Source organism: Mchenga conophoros, linkage group LG10 (assembly GCF_057382185.1).
Source record: "Mchenga conophoros isolate Kocher_MC1m ecotype Shallow Benthic linkage group LG10, M_conophoros_male_GT1.1, whole genome shotgun sequence".
Classification (NCBI taxonomy): domain Eukaryota; kingdom Metazoa; phylum Chordata; class Actinopteri; order Cichliformes; family Cichlidae; genus Mchenga; species Mchenga conophoros.
In genome coordinates this window covers 34169858-34190837 of record NC_140535.1, presented here as the reverse complement: position 1 = coordinate 34190837, position 20980 = coordinate 34169858, and the positions used below count along the sequence as shown (strand labels likewise).

Here is a 20980-nt window from a genome sequence, read left to right as displayed (position 1 = left end):
AAAAAGGCTAACATTGTTATCTTTTTACAAAAAAAACAGCTGAACATGAGAGGTTTTTGGACAAAGTTTGTGTTCTCTATTCTTTAAGCACTGGTTCGAGCACCGTTTCAAAAGTACCGGTTTGGTACTGGTATCAGATAAAACCTAAACAATACCCAACCCTATTCCTATCCTTCTCCTTAGTCTGTTTCCGGTTGTGGATTTTATTTGGAATTCAGCCTCTGGCCTGGAAAAAAGGTTCACTCCTGTTTGTTTACGCCCTGCCTCAGTAATCCTTCCATCTGTGTTATATTAATAAACGTTTATTTTTTGGATCTTTTCACAAAGCACAGGAAGACGCGTCACAGATGAAGATGTTTTTATTTCACAAGGCATTTGTCACAAAGTTTAAAAGAATGATTGGAAGTTTTTACATGGAAAAATCTTTTCTTTTTCATATCAGAGACCCAGCTGACGTCAGCCGGTGACCATCAAAAGGGCAGTGCCAGCAGTTTGCGGTAAAGACGACACTGAAAACAACAAAACAGCGCGTTACAAAATGAATCCAAGCGTGCTCGTCTCTGTGGCTTTCTTGTACTCTGCACAGCGGAATCCAAACAACTCTGAAGGTAAACTGACCTTCAGCATTTCGCCTCTAATATCAGAGACGTGCTGGCCGAAGGTCACCGTGTGCTCTTTTGTAAGCGTTAATGCTCACAGTCCTCGAGGAGGAGGCAAGCTGTGAACAGGATAAAAGAAGAGAGGTCGTCGTGGGCTACAGACAGTTTCCCGGAGCCATGGCAACAGCAGCCTCGTACAATAGGTTGTTCGAGTGCAGCGAGAGGAGGAGAGATCGGGGATGAATGAAAGTGCGCCACGAGAGAGGGTAGTTAGGGCTGGAAATGAAGGCGATAGTAAGTCTGCATGAAAGGCAGGGCAGCCGCTGTGCTTACTGCTCGTTTGGATTCTCGTCCTCTGCCTCCTTTCCTTTCCTCCTGGTGTTGACTTCAATGTGACAGCAGAATTCCTCTGACTCGACAACAGCGCTTTGAAACAGTGTGTAATATGCCTACATAGCTGAAAGCCTCGGTCCTGGCAGAGTTAAGTGGCAGCTTTTGCCCACTGAGCTGCAAGGGGGAAATTAACTCCTGACGCCTCTCCAGCCCTAAAACCCTCTTTGGGCAATTAAATCTCTACTTGTAGCAGCGTTATGATACCAAATGTCCAGCTTTTTAGATGTTTATCCTTTTTCTGACAGGATTCGAGCCTAAACAGCAGTGCTCCGGCCCAGCAAGGGGAAGGCTGTTGGCATGCCACAGCTGGGCTCCAACCCCCTGAGTCCATGGACCCCCTGAAGCCCTTGCAACCCTCCTTGGAACCCCTGAATCCCTCCTTGAAGTCCCTGTATTCCACCTCTAAGTCCGTCATTATGAGTCCTCGGGTCTCTGCGGGGCATGGTAGCCATCGCGGCTGTAGCCTGAAGGGATCGGGTTGCAGGTGGGGTGAGGTTATTGTGGTTCAGATCCATGTTGGACAGGAGGTGACCCAAAGAGTCCCAGCGCTGAGACGAAGGCAGGCGTATCAGGGAGGAGTAGCCTCGGTCGGGGAACACGGTAGCCGCAGGAGGCTTGCTGGTCTCGGATGTGAACACCGGGGCGCGATCGTGAGGTTCCCTTAAAGACGGCGGTGCGGCTCGGAGAGGGGCGGGCTTCAGGTACGTTCCCCCCCGCGGGTCAGCCAAGACCTCGCAGTAAGGTGGAGGAGGATCATCCATCAGAACTGCCTCCTCGTAACAAGGCGGCTTCCCGAACACATCCGTGTCTGCAAGAACGAGAAAATGGGAGTTAGCATTACGGACCGATAAGCTATAAACTGCAGTTCCCCTAATGGCCACTGGAGGCTGTTTCCAAAAAGGAGTCAATCCTTATAGACTCCCACTTTAAAATGTCCAATCTCAGGCCAGAGCTGCTTAATTATACCCACAGCATAGTTTTAATTATTTTTATTCAGCATCGTTATGGATTAATCTAAGAATTACTTAATCAAAGCTCTTCTTCAGTCTTTTAGTTTAGCTCCATTCCTCTTGGGTGGAGCTGAACTAAACAGCAGGTAATGGAGTATTAGTATTAGTAGTAGTCTTTGTTTTCCAACTGAATCATTTAATCGAAACCTGGTGGCTTGCAGTGCAATAGCACCTGTCGTAAAAGGGAATCAGCTGCCTGAACTAACACTGTTCACATTTAAGTAACAGGCAGAAACTTTTAGATCACAGCTATTAATTAATACCATTGTGATGAGCTCAGTTATTTTGTGTTGTGTGTTTGTTGTCATCCCAAAGTGAAGTCTGTAGGACCAGGAAGAAAAACACTAATGAGCTTCTTCCCTGAAGCAGAATAAAGCCAATGTGCAGCACACACACACACACACACACACACACACTTGTGATTACCGCACGCCCGCTGCGACACCTGTGACTGTGCTCGGCGGCAGGAACAAAAGCCATCACAGGACTTCTGCTCCGAGTTTGCGTTTCTTTCTTGTTTTACCAAATCTCTTTCCGTCTCTCTTACATCACTCACTCCTATTTCAGGTCCGCTTGTTCTCCAGCTTTCCGCCTCCCTCTCAAGACTTCATGAGTTCGAGCGGAGAAACTGCATTGCAGCACGTTGTGCAACAAGAGAAACACGAGCTGATGGCACACAGAGAAAGAAGAGGTGATGATTCTCAGACCATTGACACCGGGCTGGTGTCAATGGTCTGAAGTTTGTATACATTAAGATTTAAAACCACTCTCTCTTTGATAAATCAGAGCGCACTCAGATATTCCCCCAATGCTACAAAATGCCAAAAAACTCACAACAAACCAGTCAGGAAACACAAATGTCAGATGAGGAAAGCAGCGATGATTCATCCGTCTGAGATTTCAATTTACTATTTACTACAGAGGAAACACTGCGTGTTGCTTATGTACACTTGGCAGTGCTGAGTGAGGGAAACATGGAGCCATTTCAGTTCATCTGTGGAAAACTGAGTTAAAGTTTCTCATTCAGCCCAGAGGGAGCTCGGAGTAGAGCCTATTCAGCACAGGCGGCCCTGATGTAGACCCAGAACTCGCTGGAAAGATTATAGATCACCAACACAGAGGCGCATTTGTCAGACGCCTCCTGTTTTGCCGTTACATCATGCGAGGTGTCCTTTAGCGTTCCTGCAGTTTTCAGATGTGCAACGTCTGAGATCCTTCCCAGACGCCTTAACGCCCACTCACATCACATGACAGGGTGGGGCTAGGTCTCACAATGGGTTCACCTGAAACGCTGGCTGACTGTGACTCACACCTGTCTTCACAAGTAGAGGATCATTAGGAGGTCCGTGACCCTCTCGGAGACACTCCCACAGGGCTTAAATCCACCAGTTGCTCTTAAAACTGAAGAAGCTTCTTGGACGAAACATCTATAACAAACAAGTCCAGACGCTTTTCTTTCCGAGCTCTCAGACTACGATGACCTGGATGACTGAGAACCTTCACAGACGATGTGCAACGCCCTGAAAAAGAGGTTGGCGGCTGCACAGATTCCTGGATTAACAGTCAGGAAATTACATTTCAATACATCACAAAGGCTCATTAGTTAATCTGCAAGCCGAGCAGATAGAAAGGAAAAAAAATAAGTGTAAACACATCAAGTGCGGCTCCTGAAGACCATCGTTATACCGATGGCACTGTATGCAGCGGAGACTTGGAAATCAACTGCAAAGATCAACCGCCATCTTGACGTCTTCCAACAACGTTGTCTTCGACGGCTGCTCAAAATCACATATCGGGATCGCGTTACCAATGAAGAAGTATATCGCCGTGCGGGAGTAGAGCCGCTCCATGTCCAAGTCACCTACCGGACCCGAGACCTGCCCGTGTCGCAGTTCTGTGGAACCCGAAGAATGGAAAGAGACGGCGAGGAAGACCTAAAATAACATGGAGGAGGACTTTCCTTGAAGATTTACGTTCAGTCGAACTGTCATGGGATGAAGCAACAACTGCCGCGATAGACCGAGTTCGATGGCGTTCTCTTGTCGCCCGATGCGCCGATCGGCGCGGGAGGATCTAAGTCTAAGTCTAAGTAAACACATCAAGTAAGCCTCAGAAAAACAGCAGCGCAGCGGTCATTAAGTCAAACCGATGTGAAAAGTTCATCCTTCCAACACAACACAATGTTTTTCACAGCTGAAACAAACTAAGGGGAGTTACTTGTTACTTGTTGCTAGAGCGTCACTTTGACCATTACAGGCATCAAAACTGATTCTGGCTCCTGCACTGAATATATTTATTTAAGGTTTAGAAGTCCACAAACTGAAGTAATCACGAGGCTGCACTTTGGAACACGTCTGACACTCGTCTGAGCCTGCAGAGATTTAATCACCGAGGATGAGAAGCTGCCTGTGGATCCGTGGAGATGATTGTAATTTGGTGAAATTGTCTGAAATACCGTAATTTGCTATTCTCCTCCTGATTTCCTTTCTTGCAGGATGCGCTCTGATTATGCTGCACAACAGGAAAGCGAGCTTTTAGATGGAGTTGAGAACGTCTCTGTCGGTTCACGCTTTGCAGCAACAGGTTCGTTTTTCCACATTGTTCTCGCTCCTAATTGGCTCGTTCACACCTGCTACTAATTGCACTGATGGACTCGTCTGTTTTACATTTGCGAGAATCTCAAATCTCTGCAGTGAAATGTTGACACGCAGGTTCAGCAGAAGCACCTGCACAGGTTTCTGCTGTGCTGCTTTCAGGGAACGCTGGGACATTAATCACGGTCAACACTCGGCTGAATGGTTTCAGCTGACGTGTGAGATAAGTGAAGGGAGCAGCTGTGTCTGCAGTGCGGCTGAAACAACAGAAAACAAAGTGCTGAACTGTTGTGGCTTTTAAGCGGCGTGTCTGCTACCTGACACAGATTACTTTGACATTTTCTGACATTCGAGAAAGAAGCAACTGGAGGTGGTTCTGCTGCAGAGAGCACAGCAAAGGGTACGATTCAGGAAAACCTGACCGGCAGCCGGCGAGAGCCGAGTCTATGTTTCAATGAATCGTCAGGAACAATCTAACCCTCAGGCTGCAAACACACATCAGTCGAACAGCAGATTTCTGGAGCTGAAAGCCATTTTTATATCCAAGCTGATGAATGTTGCCAGATCGTGATCAATATCTGTTGAATGTTGCACAAGCTGCCGTCCTCCTCTTTCAAACACGGAAGAAACTCGGCTCTTCAGACTGCTGCACCAAAAGCAACTGTGCGACTTCTTTAGCCAAGAAATCAACTATATTCTCTCACACACACACACACACACACACACACACACACACACACACACACACACACACACACACACACACACACACACACAGGTGTTATGTTTGGGATCGCTCAGTCTGTTTAATCATGTAGACACGATCAAGACAAGTTGCTGAAGTTCAAATGGAAACATCAAAATCAAAAAGGTGATTTGATCGACTTTGTCAGACGAGCTGGTCTGAGTCTGTAAGGTTTTTTAGAGAATGGCGGCAGTTCTTCGGGTGACAATAGATTGTTGATGGCAGGAGTCAGAGAAGAATGGCAAGCTTGCAACAGTAACTTTGACAATCACTGGTTTGAACCACAGTCTACAGAAGAGAATCCCTGAATCCACAACCTACGAAGCAGATGGGCTACAGCGGCAGAAGAGCACGCCGGGCGTCAGTCCTGTCAGATAAGAACAGCAAACTGATGCTACGAGTCACACGAGCTCACAAAAATCGCACAACAGATGGCTGGAGAGACGTTTCCTGTTCGGGTGAGTCTAGATTTCATCCAACATTCAGATGGCATTGTCTGAATTTGGTGTAAACATCATGAAAGCATGAAGGTATCCTGACTTGTTTTCGAGCCCTCAATGCTGAGCATTGTTTAAGCACCACAGCTTAGCTGACCACATCCATCATCTGATGGGTGCTTCAGCTGGGATAACACACCGTGTTGCTTAAATCATCTCATATTAGAGCAACAGAGGGGAAAAAATAAACTTTCAGGGGTGAATTTGAAGTTCATGAAGTTAAAAAGACTTTTTCTGTGAAACTGGCTCAATCTGTAAGCCAGTGACGAACCATGACATGAAAAGTGACTAAAATAGGAATGATTAATTGGTTTTTTGTTTTTTTTGTCACAATCTAACAGCCAGGGGTCAAAACACATCCAATTACTTTTCCACAAGAAGTGAGAACTGACAAGAAATGCTGCCATAAATACACTAATCAGAGAAAGGAAGAGAGGAGGAGGCAGGGCCAGAAAAAGCTGACGAAGGCTCTGAGAGAACCGCTTCAGCTGGAAAGTCCTCCAAAATCTGTCCACCACGCGAGTGTTGTACTGCGATCACTGACGAGTGTACCGCTAATTTGGGTTTGTAGGCATCACCCTGAGAGGTAACAGCAGCTGTATGCAAGATCCCCACCGCAGGGAAAAGGGTAACACCACCTGGGTCTGGGTGCAGTCCCCCCCTCCAGGGGCAAGGGCACCTAGACCCGGTTCGTAGAGTACGCTTGGGGAGTGTGATTGTGTGTACAGCGTCTCTTTATGTCTGTCTCCACGTTGGTTGAGTGTGGAGTAAGTGCATATGAGAGCATGAGGGTGGGAATGGATGTTTGTATCTGTGTGTGCCTGACATCTCAGTCCCCCCCCCCCCCCCACACACACACACAAACTACACCCTTTTTGGCTCCTACCTCAAAGCACACTGTGTGCTGTTGATCTTACGTGCTGCACAATAATGTTTAACATTTAGTATTTACTGTCATATTCCCATAGATCATCGTGATGTTGTTTATTGTGTTGCTCTTGTCTTCTTCTGCTTGTTTTCTTTTTTTCTCAACAGGTGATCCAGGAAAAGACAAAGAGGGAAAAGAAAAAGACAAAGGTGATGAAGCAGATTTTCATTCTCTTTTCTCCTTTTTCTTTCCCTCTCCTTCTGTTAACTTTCTTCTGAACTTTTCTTCTTGTTTTTCTTTCCCGTCCCTGAGTCCAGTCTGGCCTGATTACAATAACTTAGAATAAAAATAACTAATAAAGATCAAATAAACTATGACAATCAAGTGGACCAGTATAGCAAAAGGCCCACTTGGGAAAGTAAATCTGTTCTTGGCCTTCAGACAATAATTCTGATGGCTACAGTGCGAGACAGGACACACACACACACACACACACACACACACACACACACACACACACACACACAGAAAAGAAGCTGTATGCAAGATAAAACCTATTGGATGGCGTTAAGAACATTTTATGCTGTAGTGCCTGAAAAATGACCCACGCCCACACCCGTCAGCAGCAACCCACATACCAACCAACAGCCTGTTTACAGCCACCACAGCAAACAGCAGCGCTGGAAACCTGCAGCTGTTTGGTGAACTGTTGCCATGAAACGGGCCTTACTCATCACTGCAAATGTGTTTGTTTATACCTGGCCAGAGTCCATCAAACATGGCTCACAGATACCTGCAAGATCAGGTTACTATTGTTTCTCAGCTCTGCACTAACTCCCCTATCAACACGCCAGCTGTAAACAACACCAGCAGCTGTCAGGACGGCTTTAAATACCCAGCGAACGCTCAGCAGGACGTCAGCAGAAACACGCGGGGCTGATGTTTCCACCGGAGGGTCGGACGTGTCCGAAGCTGAAAGCGCTCACAGGATTAAGCTAATGGGAACCACGGTGGCATCCATTAGACAAAACTGACCCAGTTCAGCTGCTGTGCCTAAACCATCAAAGCTAACAATAAGAACCTTTGACTGAGGGCATTCATTCATTTCTGATCTTTGGATGATTTTCCTGTTAAACTCGAGTCTCCATCAACAGCTTTACTTTGACAATTTTGTTTCCAGCTAATGAGGAAGATGTTGAGGATTATAAATGAGTCAGAAAAGGAAGAAGGATTTGTAGTTTTCCTTCCTTAACACGGCTTCCCTTTAAAAAAAAGAAGGAAAAATCCCAAAAGCCTCGTTTATTTTAATGGAAAACCTTTTTTGATTTTTGCAACTAATCCTGTGAGTTTAACAAAAATTATCATTTGGTTCATTCATGATTTGTCTACATCATCACTATGATGACAACCACAGAAAGCTTAGTTACTGTCGCCATCAATGAATGAACTGACATACGATGGCGCCGGTGAGGTCGGCTGCCGTCACGACTGCTCCGACCACTTTTTCTTTGTCTTTGCTTTTTAAGTTAGTTTTCAGCGTTTCTAAATCGGCAAAATCATCACCATTGGGTACATTAGGTATGACAGTGACACTCTTGTTTCTATTGGTATACAATGTACTCACAATTCGAAGTTTTTAACTCCGGATCCGAGCTGGCCGAGTGAGATCTCGAGGGAGAACAAAGGGAAGCGGCGGCGTCCTAGAGGGAAGCGAGCCGGCGTCAGGAACAGGCTGAGAGCTCGTGCACACCGCACACCTCTGCCTAGCATCCTGCTCGCCAACGTCCAGTCACTGGAGAACAAGCTTGACGACCTCAGGGCCAGGATAAAGTTCCAGAGAGACATTCGGGACTGCAATCTCCTCTGCTTCACCGAGACATGGCTGAACCCAGCGGTGCCGGACCACGCCATCCAGCCGGCCGAGTTCTTCTCGGTTCACCGCATGGACAGGACACGGGACTCGGGGAAGTCAAGGGGAGGCGGCGTGTGTTTAATGGTGAACAACAACTGGTGCAACAGTGCGAACGTTGTTCCTCTCACACGCTCCTGCACACCAAATCTGGAACTACTGTCCATCATGTGTCGTCCTTTTTATCTACCTCGGGAATTTACATCGGTCATTGTAAGTGCCGTTTATATTCCACCACAAGCGGACACGGTCACCGCCTTATGCGAGCTGCATGAGGCACTCACACAGCACCAGACACAACACCGGGACGCTGCGCTTATTGTGACGGGGGACTTTAATAGCGCCAACCTCAAACGCGCAGCGCCGAACTTTTATCAACACATCACCTGCCCCACCAGGGGTGAAAGGACACTGGACCACTGCTACACTACGGTCAAGGACGGCTACAAGGCACAATCCCGCCCCCCGTTTGGCAAATCTGATCACGCCGCCATCTTCCTCATGCCAAAATACAAACAAAGGCTGAAACAGGAAGTTCCGGTTCAGAGGAAGGTCGCGCGCTGGACGGATCAATCGGTGGCCGCGTTACAGGACGCACTCGATGACGCAGACTGGGGCATGTTCAGAAACAGCTCCGACGATGACGTCAACGTGTTTACGGAAGCGGTTGTGGGATTCATCGGGAAACTAGCGGATGATACCGTGGAGACAAAGACTATCACAACGTTTCCCAACCAGAAGCCGTGGGTGGATAAAACCATCCGCGACGCTCTGAGATCCCGCACCGCTGCCTACAACACGGGACTTATGACGGGGGACATGGACCCGTACAAAGCCGCGTCATATAACGTGCGGAGGGCGGTGAAAGAGGCGAAGCAGCGCTACGGGAGGAAACTAGAGTCACAACTCCAACAGAGTGACTCTAGGAGCCTGTGGCGGGGACTAAGGACAATAACGGACTATAAAGCACCAACAACCGGTATGACGAACGCGGCCGTGACTCTGGCAGACGAGCTGAACACTTTCTATGCTCGCTTCGAGGCTGCAGCTAAGGTCTCCAACAATGCTAGTGTTAGCGGCGCTAACGGCTGCAGACAGGAAGATACTGCCAGCACCGGAAACGTGCTCGTCATCTCCGAGCATGAAGTAAGGAGAGCCTTCAAGAGAGTGAACACCAGGAAAGCAGCAGGACCAGACGGCATCCCAGGTCGTATCCTCAGAGACTGCGCATACCAGCTAGCTCCTGTGTTCACTGAGATATTCAACATCTCTTTATCTCAGTCGGTGATCCCCACATGCTTCAAAGAGTCCATCATTGTTCCTGTCCCGAAGAAACCCCACCCTGCTTCTCTCAATGACTATCGCCCTGTAGCCCTCACCTCAGTAGTGATGAAGTGCTTTGAACGCCTGGTCAGAGACTTCATCATTTCTTCACTACCAGACACACTGGACCCACTACAGTTCGCTTACCGTCCAAATCGTTCCACAGACGATGCCATCTCTCATCTCCTCCACACATCACTCACTCACTTGGACACTAGAAGGGGGAATTATGTTAAAATGCTCTTCATAGACTACAGCTCTGCATTTAACACCATAATTCCCTCCACACTCACCACCAAGCTGGAGCATCTGGGACTCAGCTCATCTATGTGTCAGTGGATCTCCAACTTCCTAACTGGCAGACCACAGGCAGTAAGGATGGGTGGACATGTCTCAGCCTCCACCACTCTCAGCACTGGAGCCCCCCAGGGGTGTGTTCTGAGCCCCCTGCTGTACTCTTTGTACACATATGACTGTGTGGCCACTACCAGCTCCACCACCATCATCAAGTTTGCTGACGACACCGTCGTGGTGGGCCTGATCTCTGATAACAACGAGACGGCCTACCTGAAGGAGATTAGGAATCTGGAGAACTGGTGCCAGAGGAACAACCTCCTTCTAAACGTCAGTAAGACAAAGGAGCTGATAGTGGACTTCAGCACTAAGCAGGAGAGGAACTACCAGACCCCCGTCATCAACGAGTGCCCAGTGGAGAGAGTGGACAGCTTCAAATACCTCGGAGTTCACATCACGCAGGACCTGTCATGGTCCTGTCACATCAACACTGTGGTGAAAAAGGCCCGACAGCGTCTCTACCACCTCAGACGCTTGAGAGACTTCCAACTGCCCTCCAAGGTGCTCAGGAACTTTTACTCGTGCACCATAGAGAGCATCCTGGCGGGAAACATCTTAACCTGGTTCGGGAACAGCACCATGCAGGACAGACGAGCTCTACAGAGGGTTGTGCGGTCAGCTGAGCGCACCATCCGCTCCGAGCTCCCTGACCTGCACTCAATCTACAGCAGGCGGTGCTGGACCAAGGCCAGGAAGATCGTGAAGGACCTCAGCCATCCCAACAACAGACTGTTCTCTCTGTTGAGGTCAGGAAAGCGATTCCGCTCCCTGAAGACCAACACAGAGAGACTGAGGAGGAGCTTCTTCCCGCAGGCGATACGGTCTCTCAATCACACCACCACACAGTACTGACCCACACATATGGTTCTTACACACACACTGGACTTTCTGGACTTTGGTTTTGCACAACACTGGTCACTATATTCTTCATTTCCGGTTAATACTTGTACAGCTGCTGTTATTGTGTATATATTTATTTATATTTAGATTTCTTCATACATTCTTATATAGTTCTATATTGTGTATTTTGTTGTACAGTTATTTTATTTTCAACTTTAATTTATATATTTTATCTTATTCTTCCCAGTTAAATTTACCCTTCATTCTAATTTGTGTTGTACAGTTATTTCATTTTTAACCTTAATTTATATTTTATTCCTTCCTAGTTAAATTTACCCTTTTTAATTTTTCATATTTATTTCCTATCTTATTCATAGCCTTTTCCTTTTTTGTTTTCTTTAGGTCACGAGCAGTTGTCCAAGCATTTCACTACATATCGTACTGTGTATGACTGTGTATGTGACAAATAAAAATTTGAATTTGAATTTGAATTTGAATTTGACACGTTTAGACCAAAACTAGAACACGCTAAATTTATGAACCAAAACCTAAAAGGAAAAAAATATTTTCAAAGGGAAAAAAGATTTTTAAATGAAAAAACAAATTTAAAGACAAAATCTGAAGAAAATGCAAGAAAAAAAACTAGTCAATGTGAAAATCCTTTGACCTCTGACCTTTAAGCTACTGGGACTCGAAGTCATCTGAGATTGTTAGTAGATGCATCTATGGTATCGATTTAAAAACCCCGCGTGACCTCGTTCTTCAGTTATATTGACAAACTGCTCACACCGCCCGCCCGGCAGGGTGACAACTGAACCCCATCAGCCTTTTACGGGTGATGGGAAACAACAAACGTTTAAAAGGGGGAAAAAGAGAAAGCGCAATTTAAGATGGGGAAAAACAACAACAACAACAACAACAACACCTTTAAAAAAAATACTGCAAAATTTACAAGGAAGTGTTAAATTTAAGAAGAAAAACCACAAATTTATGATGAAAAAAATTAAAGTGATAAAATAGTAAATTCATAAAGGATCAACCAGCTAAATTGAAGGATGAATAAATACAATTTTCAAGGGAAACAAATTGGTAAATTTGCAAGACAAACACTGGGGAAGCTACAAGAACGGAGAAGATCTGCAAATCCAAGAAGAAAGTGCTTATTCTGTGAGGGAAAACTGTCAAATCCAAGAGGAGAAATTCTGCATTTAAAAGGAAAACTGGTGACTGAGAGGAATCCTGCCACATGCAGCAGGAAAAAGGCCAAATTTTTATTAACAAAACTGAAAGTCAGGGAGAGATGTTTCTTTGAAGGCTGTTACTAGAACATCATAAGCACCTCTTTCTGTTCATATTTTTAACCCAGTAAATAAACTCTTAACTGGTTTTCATCATGAGTCTCGTCCACCTGGACAAACACAGATTAATAACAGCTCATTTTAAGAAAACCATCTGCCGCTCGCTTTGCTCTCACATAGTCTCATCTTCTGTGTTTTTAGCAGATACCCAGTAACGCTATCAGCGGCTGCTTCACACAGCGCTGCAAATGGACCGAAACTGTTTGCTGAAAGAGGCTAAAAAAAGCTTCTTTCCACTTTGCTGTAAAACCTGCTTTTACCACCTCCTCTGCTGGTGAAGTCGACTGAAACAGCTCCTCTCGGGTCTCAGCTGCCGAGCACCTGCTTCGCTTTCAGCCCTGCTGCTGCCTGGATACTAAACCTCTTCATCAGTCTGCTTTGAGGCCAAGACTCCAGCGATCTTTTGTTTCATCCTGTACTGTCTGTCTCCGCTCATTAATCGTCTTTGAGAGCAGCTGATGCTCTTTTACCCCTTTCCCTTTAATTCCTATTCTTCTGTAGATGCTTGTTCATTTTGTTCCTCTGTCATAAAGCAAGCTGCTCATTACGCACATTGTTTTCACTCTATAGACCAATGAGATTTTCCTGCCTTAGAAAAGAAAATCAAGAACAGAAATGGGAGTATTCTCACACAACCATGACGCCAAAATAAAAAAAATAATTTTAAAAATATTCAATTTAACTGGAAGTTAAATTCACATCTTCGAGAGAAAACCTGGGAAGCAACCACAAGGAGAACAGGGAACACTTTTAGCCTTTTTTTCATCTCTTGGATCTGCATGATGTCACAGAGTGAATAGTCCTTGTATGGTTATATCAGGCACAGAAGCCACACCCCTCTGCTGTTCTAAATTTCTGCTTATGACGGGCATAAGCAAATTTTTTTTTATTTTTTTTTTAGAAAACATGTCAGTGTGAAAACAAAATAATCTGTGGACAACACACCAAAGCTAGCGGTGACGCTTTAACCCCAATGTTAGATTTTGACATCAAGGTCTCAGTTTTTCTTGTCCGCATGCAAACGCAGAAACAGTTTTCTAACATCTTTACCTGCACAGGAGTTTTTAAAGCTCAGTCTTCAGTGGAAACACCCGTGTACGTGTGGATGTAGCCTGCAGAGTATTACTTTGAGCTGCCACTCATGAAATGCTCCTCGGGTACAGCGAGAGGACAGAAATATAAAGCAGCATAACTCACATACTGCAAATTACATGTAGTATGTGGGTTTATTAAGACCTGAGCAACATTTTTCCTGTGCGGGCTTTAATCCGTGCGAGGCAGTTTCATTAAGAACGGGGAGTTTCACAGTCTCGGTGATTACAGTGATTCTTTGCGAAGCTGCACCTCTCGGCCTCTGAGTGTCTCCTCCTTCTAATCACTCTTATTTTATTGTTACTCCGTCACCGCATGGCCTCCGCGGCTGTTGCCTACGCCTCAGCGGCAGCTGTCACCATGACACCATGCGGGGGAACGCAGGCCAGCATGGAGGGAGGGAGGTGGAAGCTAGGAACTAAACTGGGAACTATAAGAAACGCTCCTGCACTTTGCTTCTCTGTCTGCATCGCATCAGTTTTGTCTTTCCTGTTGAGCTGAGCTCAAACAACGAGGCGTAAGTATGAAAAACAGCTTGTAAATACAGATCAAACACGGCGTGACAGGTTTGGTTATTTGCTCAGCAGCAGAGACGAGTTCTGCTTCAGATAGTGAGTCAAGTTTACAGAAGAGACTAATAAATGCAGGAGGAGGTATTATGAATGCTGAGTGCAGCTCTGCTCTCCGTGGAAACTCTAATAAGCAGTTGTGGATCTGAAGAGCTTGAAGCTGGATTTTTCAGGTTATTCCTGTGAGGACGTCTGATGGCTGAGAGTAAAATGTCTAAATCACGAACACGGTGCATGGGCACGAGCTTGTGGATCGTGAAGCTGCGGCAGGATTACCTCAAGTCCATTTTTGTCTTAAATTTGTACTGCACTTATAAAATGTTCAACACAATATGCTCATTGAACTTCTCATGCTTAGCTCGCTATAACTGCCTTTTCCATACTTCATGCCCCCATTAATTGTGTAATCTATTGCACAAATAACTTTTTGTGCTGTCAGAGTTAATCTCGTTAAAATGACGTTAACGCCATAACCGCATTAACGCGGCAAATCTCCGTTAGCGAGTTAACGAGGATCGCTGCGTGCGTGGGGCTGGACGGCGCTAACGCGTTAAGGAGCTAACCGCGCTAACGTGTTGACCCTGTGCAGCCCCACGATTAACGCTGACAGCGCTAAATATTTTCTAAACTTTAATTTCAATGATGTACAATTTAAAATTAGTTCTCATAAATGTGAAGCAAGTTTCTGCTGCAGGTCTCAGTCGCACTGACAGCTTGGCCAGAGTTCATAAAGCTGTGACAGTGTGCGTGGAGAAGTCGGAAGACTGAATTACATCCATGAACTCTTTGTTTAACAGCTGATTAAATACTAGGATGTCACCAAACTCCATATTATTTGTTCGATACCACTGAAAACTACAGAAAAGACCAAGATCACAAACACAGTCAGAGGTTCGGCTGAGCAGGCAGCTGTCAGAGACACACCTCTGTTTGTGGCTGTAAATTAAGGATTTCTAACACGGAGGTTTTATGGCGATCAACTCACTTTTGCTTTAAGTGGCCATTAGAGGAACTGCAGTTTTTGAAACCTGAGGTTGCGTCTTAGCTCGCGAGCGTTTTGTCGCCTGTGAAATAAAATGATTACCTGGCATGCTGACCCAGGTCGCTTGAGGCAATGGATGGGGAACAGGTAGCGGAAGAGGAGGCGACAGAGTCTGAGGAGGGCTGAACTGTGGCGGCTCTCTGGGCAGCTGTGGAGGCTGTTGCGGTGGTGGTGGTGGAGGAGCAGCAGGTGGGTACCCGGCGGGGTGGCAGCTGAGCGGCTCCATCTCTACAGTACGCAGACACTGCTCCCTCAGCCTCTCCTCGCGCCGGCGCTTCAGCCGGCGCTGCAGGAAGCTGCAGAAACAGCAAAGCATGACGACGAGGGCCCAGACCAACCAGAAGCCAGCAAAACAGGCCAGGAAGGTGTAAGTGCCCTGCGACATCACCATGGCGGTGACGGGATGCGCAGCGAGTTCCCCCCAAGACAGGAAGAGAGGATTTCAGATGGGCGGGTTCAGCGGTCGTCTTGAAACTCAGCAGATCACTTTCGTTCAGAAAGACAAAGGAGAGCGACTTAAACACGGGTCGAGTCACAATCCTTCGCCAAACATCAGGTGGCTTCAAGTTTCTTATTTAAATGTTAAAGAAAAGTGTGTCAAGACCCTTCAAGCTCCTGCCTGAAGAAGTTACAAATCACGGGAGGAAAAAAGATTAAAAAAAGAAAAATCCAGTAGAATTCAGTAAAACTGAAGCTTTTCTGAAACACAGCAGTCACATGGCTCAATATTTAGCCGCGCTCGTTACGCTTATAAAAGGCTGGCAGGTGATAAAAGCTTCGACAATAAGACGTATAATCGCACACATTAGTGTCCTAATTACATAAGATCACTTAGAGATAAAATAAATCAGAGAAACTTACAGAAGAAAGCAGGCGGAAAATTTAGATTTTTGTTCTGCATCAGCACCAAAGTCATTAAAAAAAAGTATAAATAAATCTTTGTGCTTTAAAAAATAAAAATACTGAACATAAACATCAGTAATCAAAACCGTCTTCGTCTCTGTTTGTGAGTCTCCTCCATCCGTCCAGATGTTTCAGATGATAACCCTCTGCTGCCTGAAATACGCCTCATTTAGATTGAAATCTGTGTGGATCCCACACAGTCACACACTGTTATTCCAAATGACTACAGATGAACTCCCCGGTGTTTCCACTGCAGCAAACCTCCATTTAAATTCTCCGAAAGGCTCGAGCAGCCTGCTTTCAATAATCCACCCTCTCAGGAAGCTTCTCCTTCGTTCCTGCTGGAGGATAAAGTTGTAACGGTTCCGTCATTGTCACATTTTGAAGCTGATTCTAGAACTAAACCAAGCGGAGAACCGAGGCAACATCCGGTCAGAAGCACCAAAAAGAAATGTCTTTGTTCACGTGAAGTCAAACAGCTGGTCCCTTCGGGGCCGGGGGTCCTCAGATTTCTTCCCCTTCAGATCACAGCTGGACTCCTCGGCCTCACGCCGCCCTGCAAAGACACACAGGAGGCCTTCGTCAGGACAAAATCAGGCAACATTTTCCACACAGTGAGAACCGAGAGCAGGAAAAACAGCACTGAGGCTGGGCCGTTATAAATGTCAGCTGTTCATGCAGGATATAACACCAACATCGGGGGTCCAAGTATCAGTTTCACACTTCAGAGAAGAAAAGACTTTCACAGAGGTGAGATATGCAGAACGAGACAGGATCACTGGGAGTCGAATAAACACGTCAAATAGAGAATTAATTTATTACTTCAGTGTAAATCAGAAGACTGTAACAGACCTTCAAAAGCACCTCAGCGATAAACATGAAAACAAATGTTTAAATTCTGGTGACTTTCTACATGAGTATTTAAAAAAAATGAGAACGTCACAAATTTAATATTAACACAAAAGTTCATCTGGATTTGGCACACGGTGTAGTGATGGTAAATTTGATTCTTTTTACTGAATCGAGTTTGAATGAGTCACTCGCCAAAGTGAACTGGGTTTTTTGAGTCATTTGAGTCACTGAGTCAGTTGCCCAGAGAGTGCAAAAAATGTACATTTTCACTCAAACTTAATTTATTTCTCTTTCGTGTAAATCCTACGGCTAAGATGAGTGATTGAAAAAGAAAAACAACTGTTTTTATAGATCAAAAAAGAGCAAAAAAACATTTATTTTATTTATTTTTATTTTATTTGTATTTTCCTCAAATGTGTCAAATATATATTTTTATACATATTTAAATGTCCTTTGAGCTGTGAGCCAGGGGGCGGTAATGCGCCTTAACATTGGTTGCCAACCAAGAAGAAGAAGAAGCTGTGAGCCAGGAGTGATATCTTATAATAAATAATAAATATAATATCACTGATTCGTTTATGCTATGATTCAGCACAGGAGGGAGGGGGTGAGTAACTCAGCTAACATGATGCTACTGTGAACCAAGGAGCTATCCGTTCGTTAAGTCTGACGTCACTAGCCGTGTCTGGTCCTAAACTCCGCTGCAGGTCCATATATCAAACGATCACTATGGCATTACTGAGAGTTGAAAAACTGTCTAAAGTCTTTCATCTTTAATAAAATGATCAGTGTTCTGCTCTACCAGGTGTAACAATTAAGTTTAACATCCAGGCATCCATGAAAACGGAATTTATGACATTTAACGGAGTTAGAAGTTAGCAGGAAGTTAGCTCGCTAGCTTCTATCTAAATACAATATAGCATGTCCTGACTGCGGGGTTTTGGAAACAAATTAAAACGTACAGCTCTGCTATCACTTCCAACATAAATGAAGACAGAAAACTAAACAGCAGTGACGTTTGTAGGGTTACTGAAGTTGGGCTAGCTGGTATATAATGATGTGCTACGTGACCGCTAGCGACACAGCTATGTTAGCATAATATAAACAAGCTAACTTTTTTCCCACTCGATAAAAGTTAACGTGAGTGTTCTCGGTGGTCAGGAACAAATGTAATCGCATGGCAGGATGCTGTAAAAGGACCAAACTTCAGCCAGGAGAACAACTGAGATAATCCATCCACAATACGAGGTTAGTCATTCATATACTGCTGCATGGGCTGGGCTGTAGTTACATCCTAAGGTTTTAAAAACTGAGCTTAAATAAATGATTAGCGGTAATAAAAGCCGAGGGAGGTCAACAGTGATCACTGACTGTTTTAGGAGCTTTTTGAGATCAAATAGAAGAAAATACAAAACATTAAACATGTTCACAACACAAAAGCCATATTAAACGCAGACTACTTTAGACCCGGAAGTAGGATTTGTCACATCATCACTTAACGACCGGATAGTCTTGATGTGAGCTTCTACTCAGGGTTTTTTCTTCCAGTTCAGAGCAGAAATGTTTTGTTAAGAAACTGGCTGTTGGTTTTTTCCACACAATTTTAATTTTAAGTTAGATATATTTCTACTAATGAAATTAGCTTGCTAACAGCAACAGGGATGAGTCAGTTGGGCTTGTGAATCATGATTCACGAGTCCGTAAAATGATTCTTGAGTATTGAACAATTCGTTCATGATTCGCACATCACTAACATGGTAAATGGTAAATGGCCTGCATTTGTATAGCGCTTTTCTAGTCCATAGGACCCCAAAGCGCTTTACACTACATTCAGTCATTCACCCATTCACACACACATTCACACACTGGCGATGGCAAGCTACATCATATCTAGGGAATAACACTGAGTATATATATCACAAAATGTGATATATTCTTTAGCGTTAACAGCTGTGACACCCTCACCTGGTTGGTTTCTTTCACAGACCCATTACCTGCCCTGTATGAGAAGCTGTGTGTAAAAAACTGTTTCTGCAGGCCTCCAAATCTGCTGCCAGAGATCAATCTTCCAGATACTTTAGGAAATTCAAGCATCCATGTTAAACTGAGCTCCACACCTGAGTCTATACGCACAGAGCCACAGTACCAGAAATATACCCTAAAACATCCAAAGGACCTAAAAGCAGATTTGTAGATAATTCAGTGTTAAAATGGCCAATAAAGTAGGACTGTAGGGACCTGAAAGTCTTCCCTCTAGGTTTTTCCAGGATTGTCTTTGATGGTCGATGGGAGGCATTTGACATGGAAATATAACTTAAAAATAACGAGTTTAAACCTTTTTATATAAACATATAAACGCATTACTGTAACTGAGTGATTGGGGTTTCTGTGGATGAACTTCTCTCAGTACACAATTTGTTTTTTTAGAAACTATAATTTTAACAGTTTATGATCTGTTATAGCTCACATTAAAAACTTTATTTTTTCTGTGAAAGCTCCAGCATATCGATCCCACGCTCATTCCTGCAGCTGCTGAAGGTTGCAAACTGAATTCATGATTTTCCCCTCACTGCGATGACAGGAACAAGTAAACATGTCGTTCCCAACAATGATGCAGACACTCCTTTGGACATGTTGTTCCTTCAGACTTCACACTTGGCGAACAGAAGATCCTGCAGGGCTTCATGTCAACGACCCCGAACAGACAGACAGACGTTAGACGCAGACCTCCATCTGGAGAGATCTGACTCTGCACAACTTTTGTCTCAAGAATCATGCTGACACACAAATTTATACTGAAAAGTGTGATGGTGCTAGGAGAGTACGGCAAGATGGTAGGAATGTAAAACGTTTTACTGTGTTAAGGAAACATTTTTTCAGTAGTGTTACATCAAAAAGGCGAAGGGTCTTTATGAAATGAGGGTAGGATGAAGTCGTTCACGGCTATTTTGGTAACTGGTGCTTTTTTAAGACTGCCTTTTTATTCCCCTTCCTGGTTCATGGTCCCCGCTTCTTGTGGAGGATTTGCTAAGTTTTGATTTTTACCAACTTTTTGGTTTCTTGTGGGGTTTTTTTTCCCGATATACGCTCAGTGTCATCTCTGTTGCTTTCTTTGTCCCCTTCTGTCTACATCCGTGTTGCATCTTCTTCCTTTTGCCCACTTCCTGTTTTAGATCGGTAATGGCTTTTCTTTCTGCATCTCGTGTTTCTGTGTCTCCGAGTAATCAAGTTCTCTCTTTTGTACTTGTCATCCCATCTTACTCCACCTCTTCCCAATCCGGTTGTTCAGTCTGACGTCACTAGCCGTGTCTGGGTCTAACCTCCGCTGCAGGTCCATATATCAAACGATCACTATGGCATTACTGAGAGTTGAAAAACTGTCTAAAGTCTTTCATCTTTAATAAAATGATCAGCGTTCTGCTCTACCAGGTGTAACAATTAAGTTTAACATCCAGGCATCCATGAAAACGGAATTTATGACATTTAACGGAGTTAGAAGTTAGCAGGAAGTTAGCTCGCTAGCTTCTATCTAAATACAATATAGCATGTCCTGACTGCGGGGTTTTGGAAACAAATTAAAACGTACAGCTCTGTTATCACTTCCAGCATAAATGAAGACAGAAAACTAAACAGCAGTGACGTTTGTAGGGTTACTGAAGTTGGGCTAGCTGGTATATAATGATGTGCTACGTGACCGCTAGCGACACAGCTATGTTAGCATAATATAAACAAGCTAACTTTTTTCCCACTCGATAAAAGTTAACGTGAGTGTTCTCGGTGGTCAGGAACAAATGTAATCGCATGGCAGGATGCTGTAAAAGGACCAAACTTCAGCCAGGAGAACAACTGAGATAATCCATCCACAATACGAGGTTAGTCATTCATATACTGCTGCATGGGCTGGGCTGTAGTTACATCCTAAGGTTTTAAAAACTGAGCTTAAATAAATGATTAGCGGTAATAAAAGCCGAGGGAGGTCAACAGTGATCACTGACTGTTTTAGGAGCTTTTTGAGATCAAATAGAAGAAAAT

The 20980-nt window shown here is 44.7% G+C and overlaps 1 protein-coding gene across 6 annotated transcripts in view; it reads right to left on the bottom strand.

Annotated features, from left to right (window-relative positions):
- Positions 1-348: 348 nt before the first annotated feature.
- prr7 (proline rich 7 (synaptic)) overlaps positions 349-20980 on the bottom strand; it is a 34508-nt gene continuing 13876 nt past the window's right edge. For 5 of the 6 annotated variants that reach the window (XM_085289885.1, XM_085289891.1, XM_085289889.1 and 2 more), the window contains 2 exons: positions 15236-16652; positions 349-1800 (listed from right to left, as the gene is read on the bottom strand). In XM_085289885.1, coding sequence (XP_085146011.1) covers positions 1247-1800; positions 15236-15584 — 903 coding nt within the window. In that variant the 5' untranslated portion in view covers positions 15585-16652 and the 3' untranslated portion in view covers positions 349-1246. The remainder of the gene's footprint in view (positions 1801-15235; positions 16653-20980) is intronic. The other variant, XM_085289890.1, reaches the window with a different exon arrangement.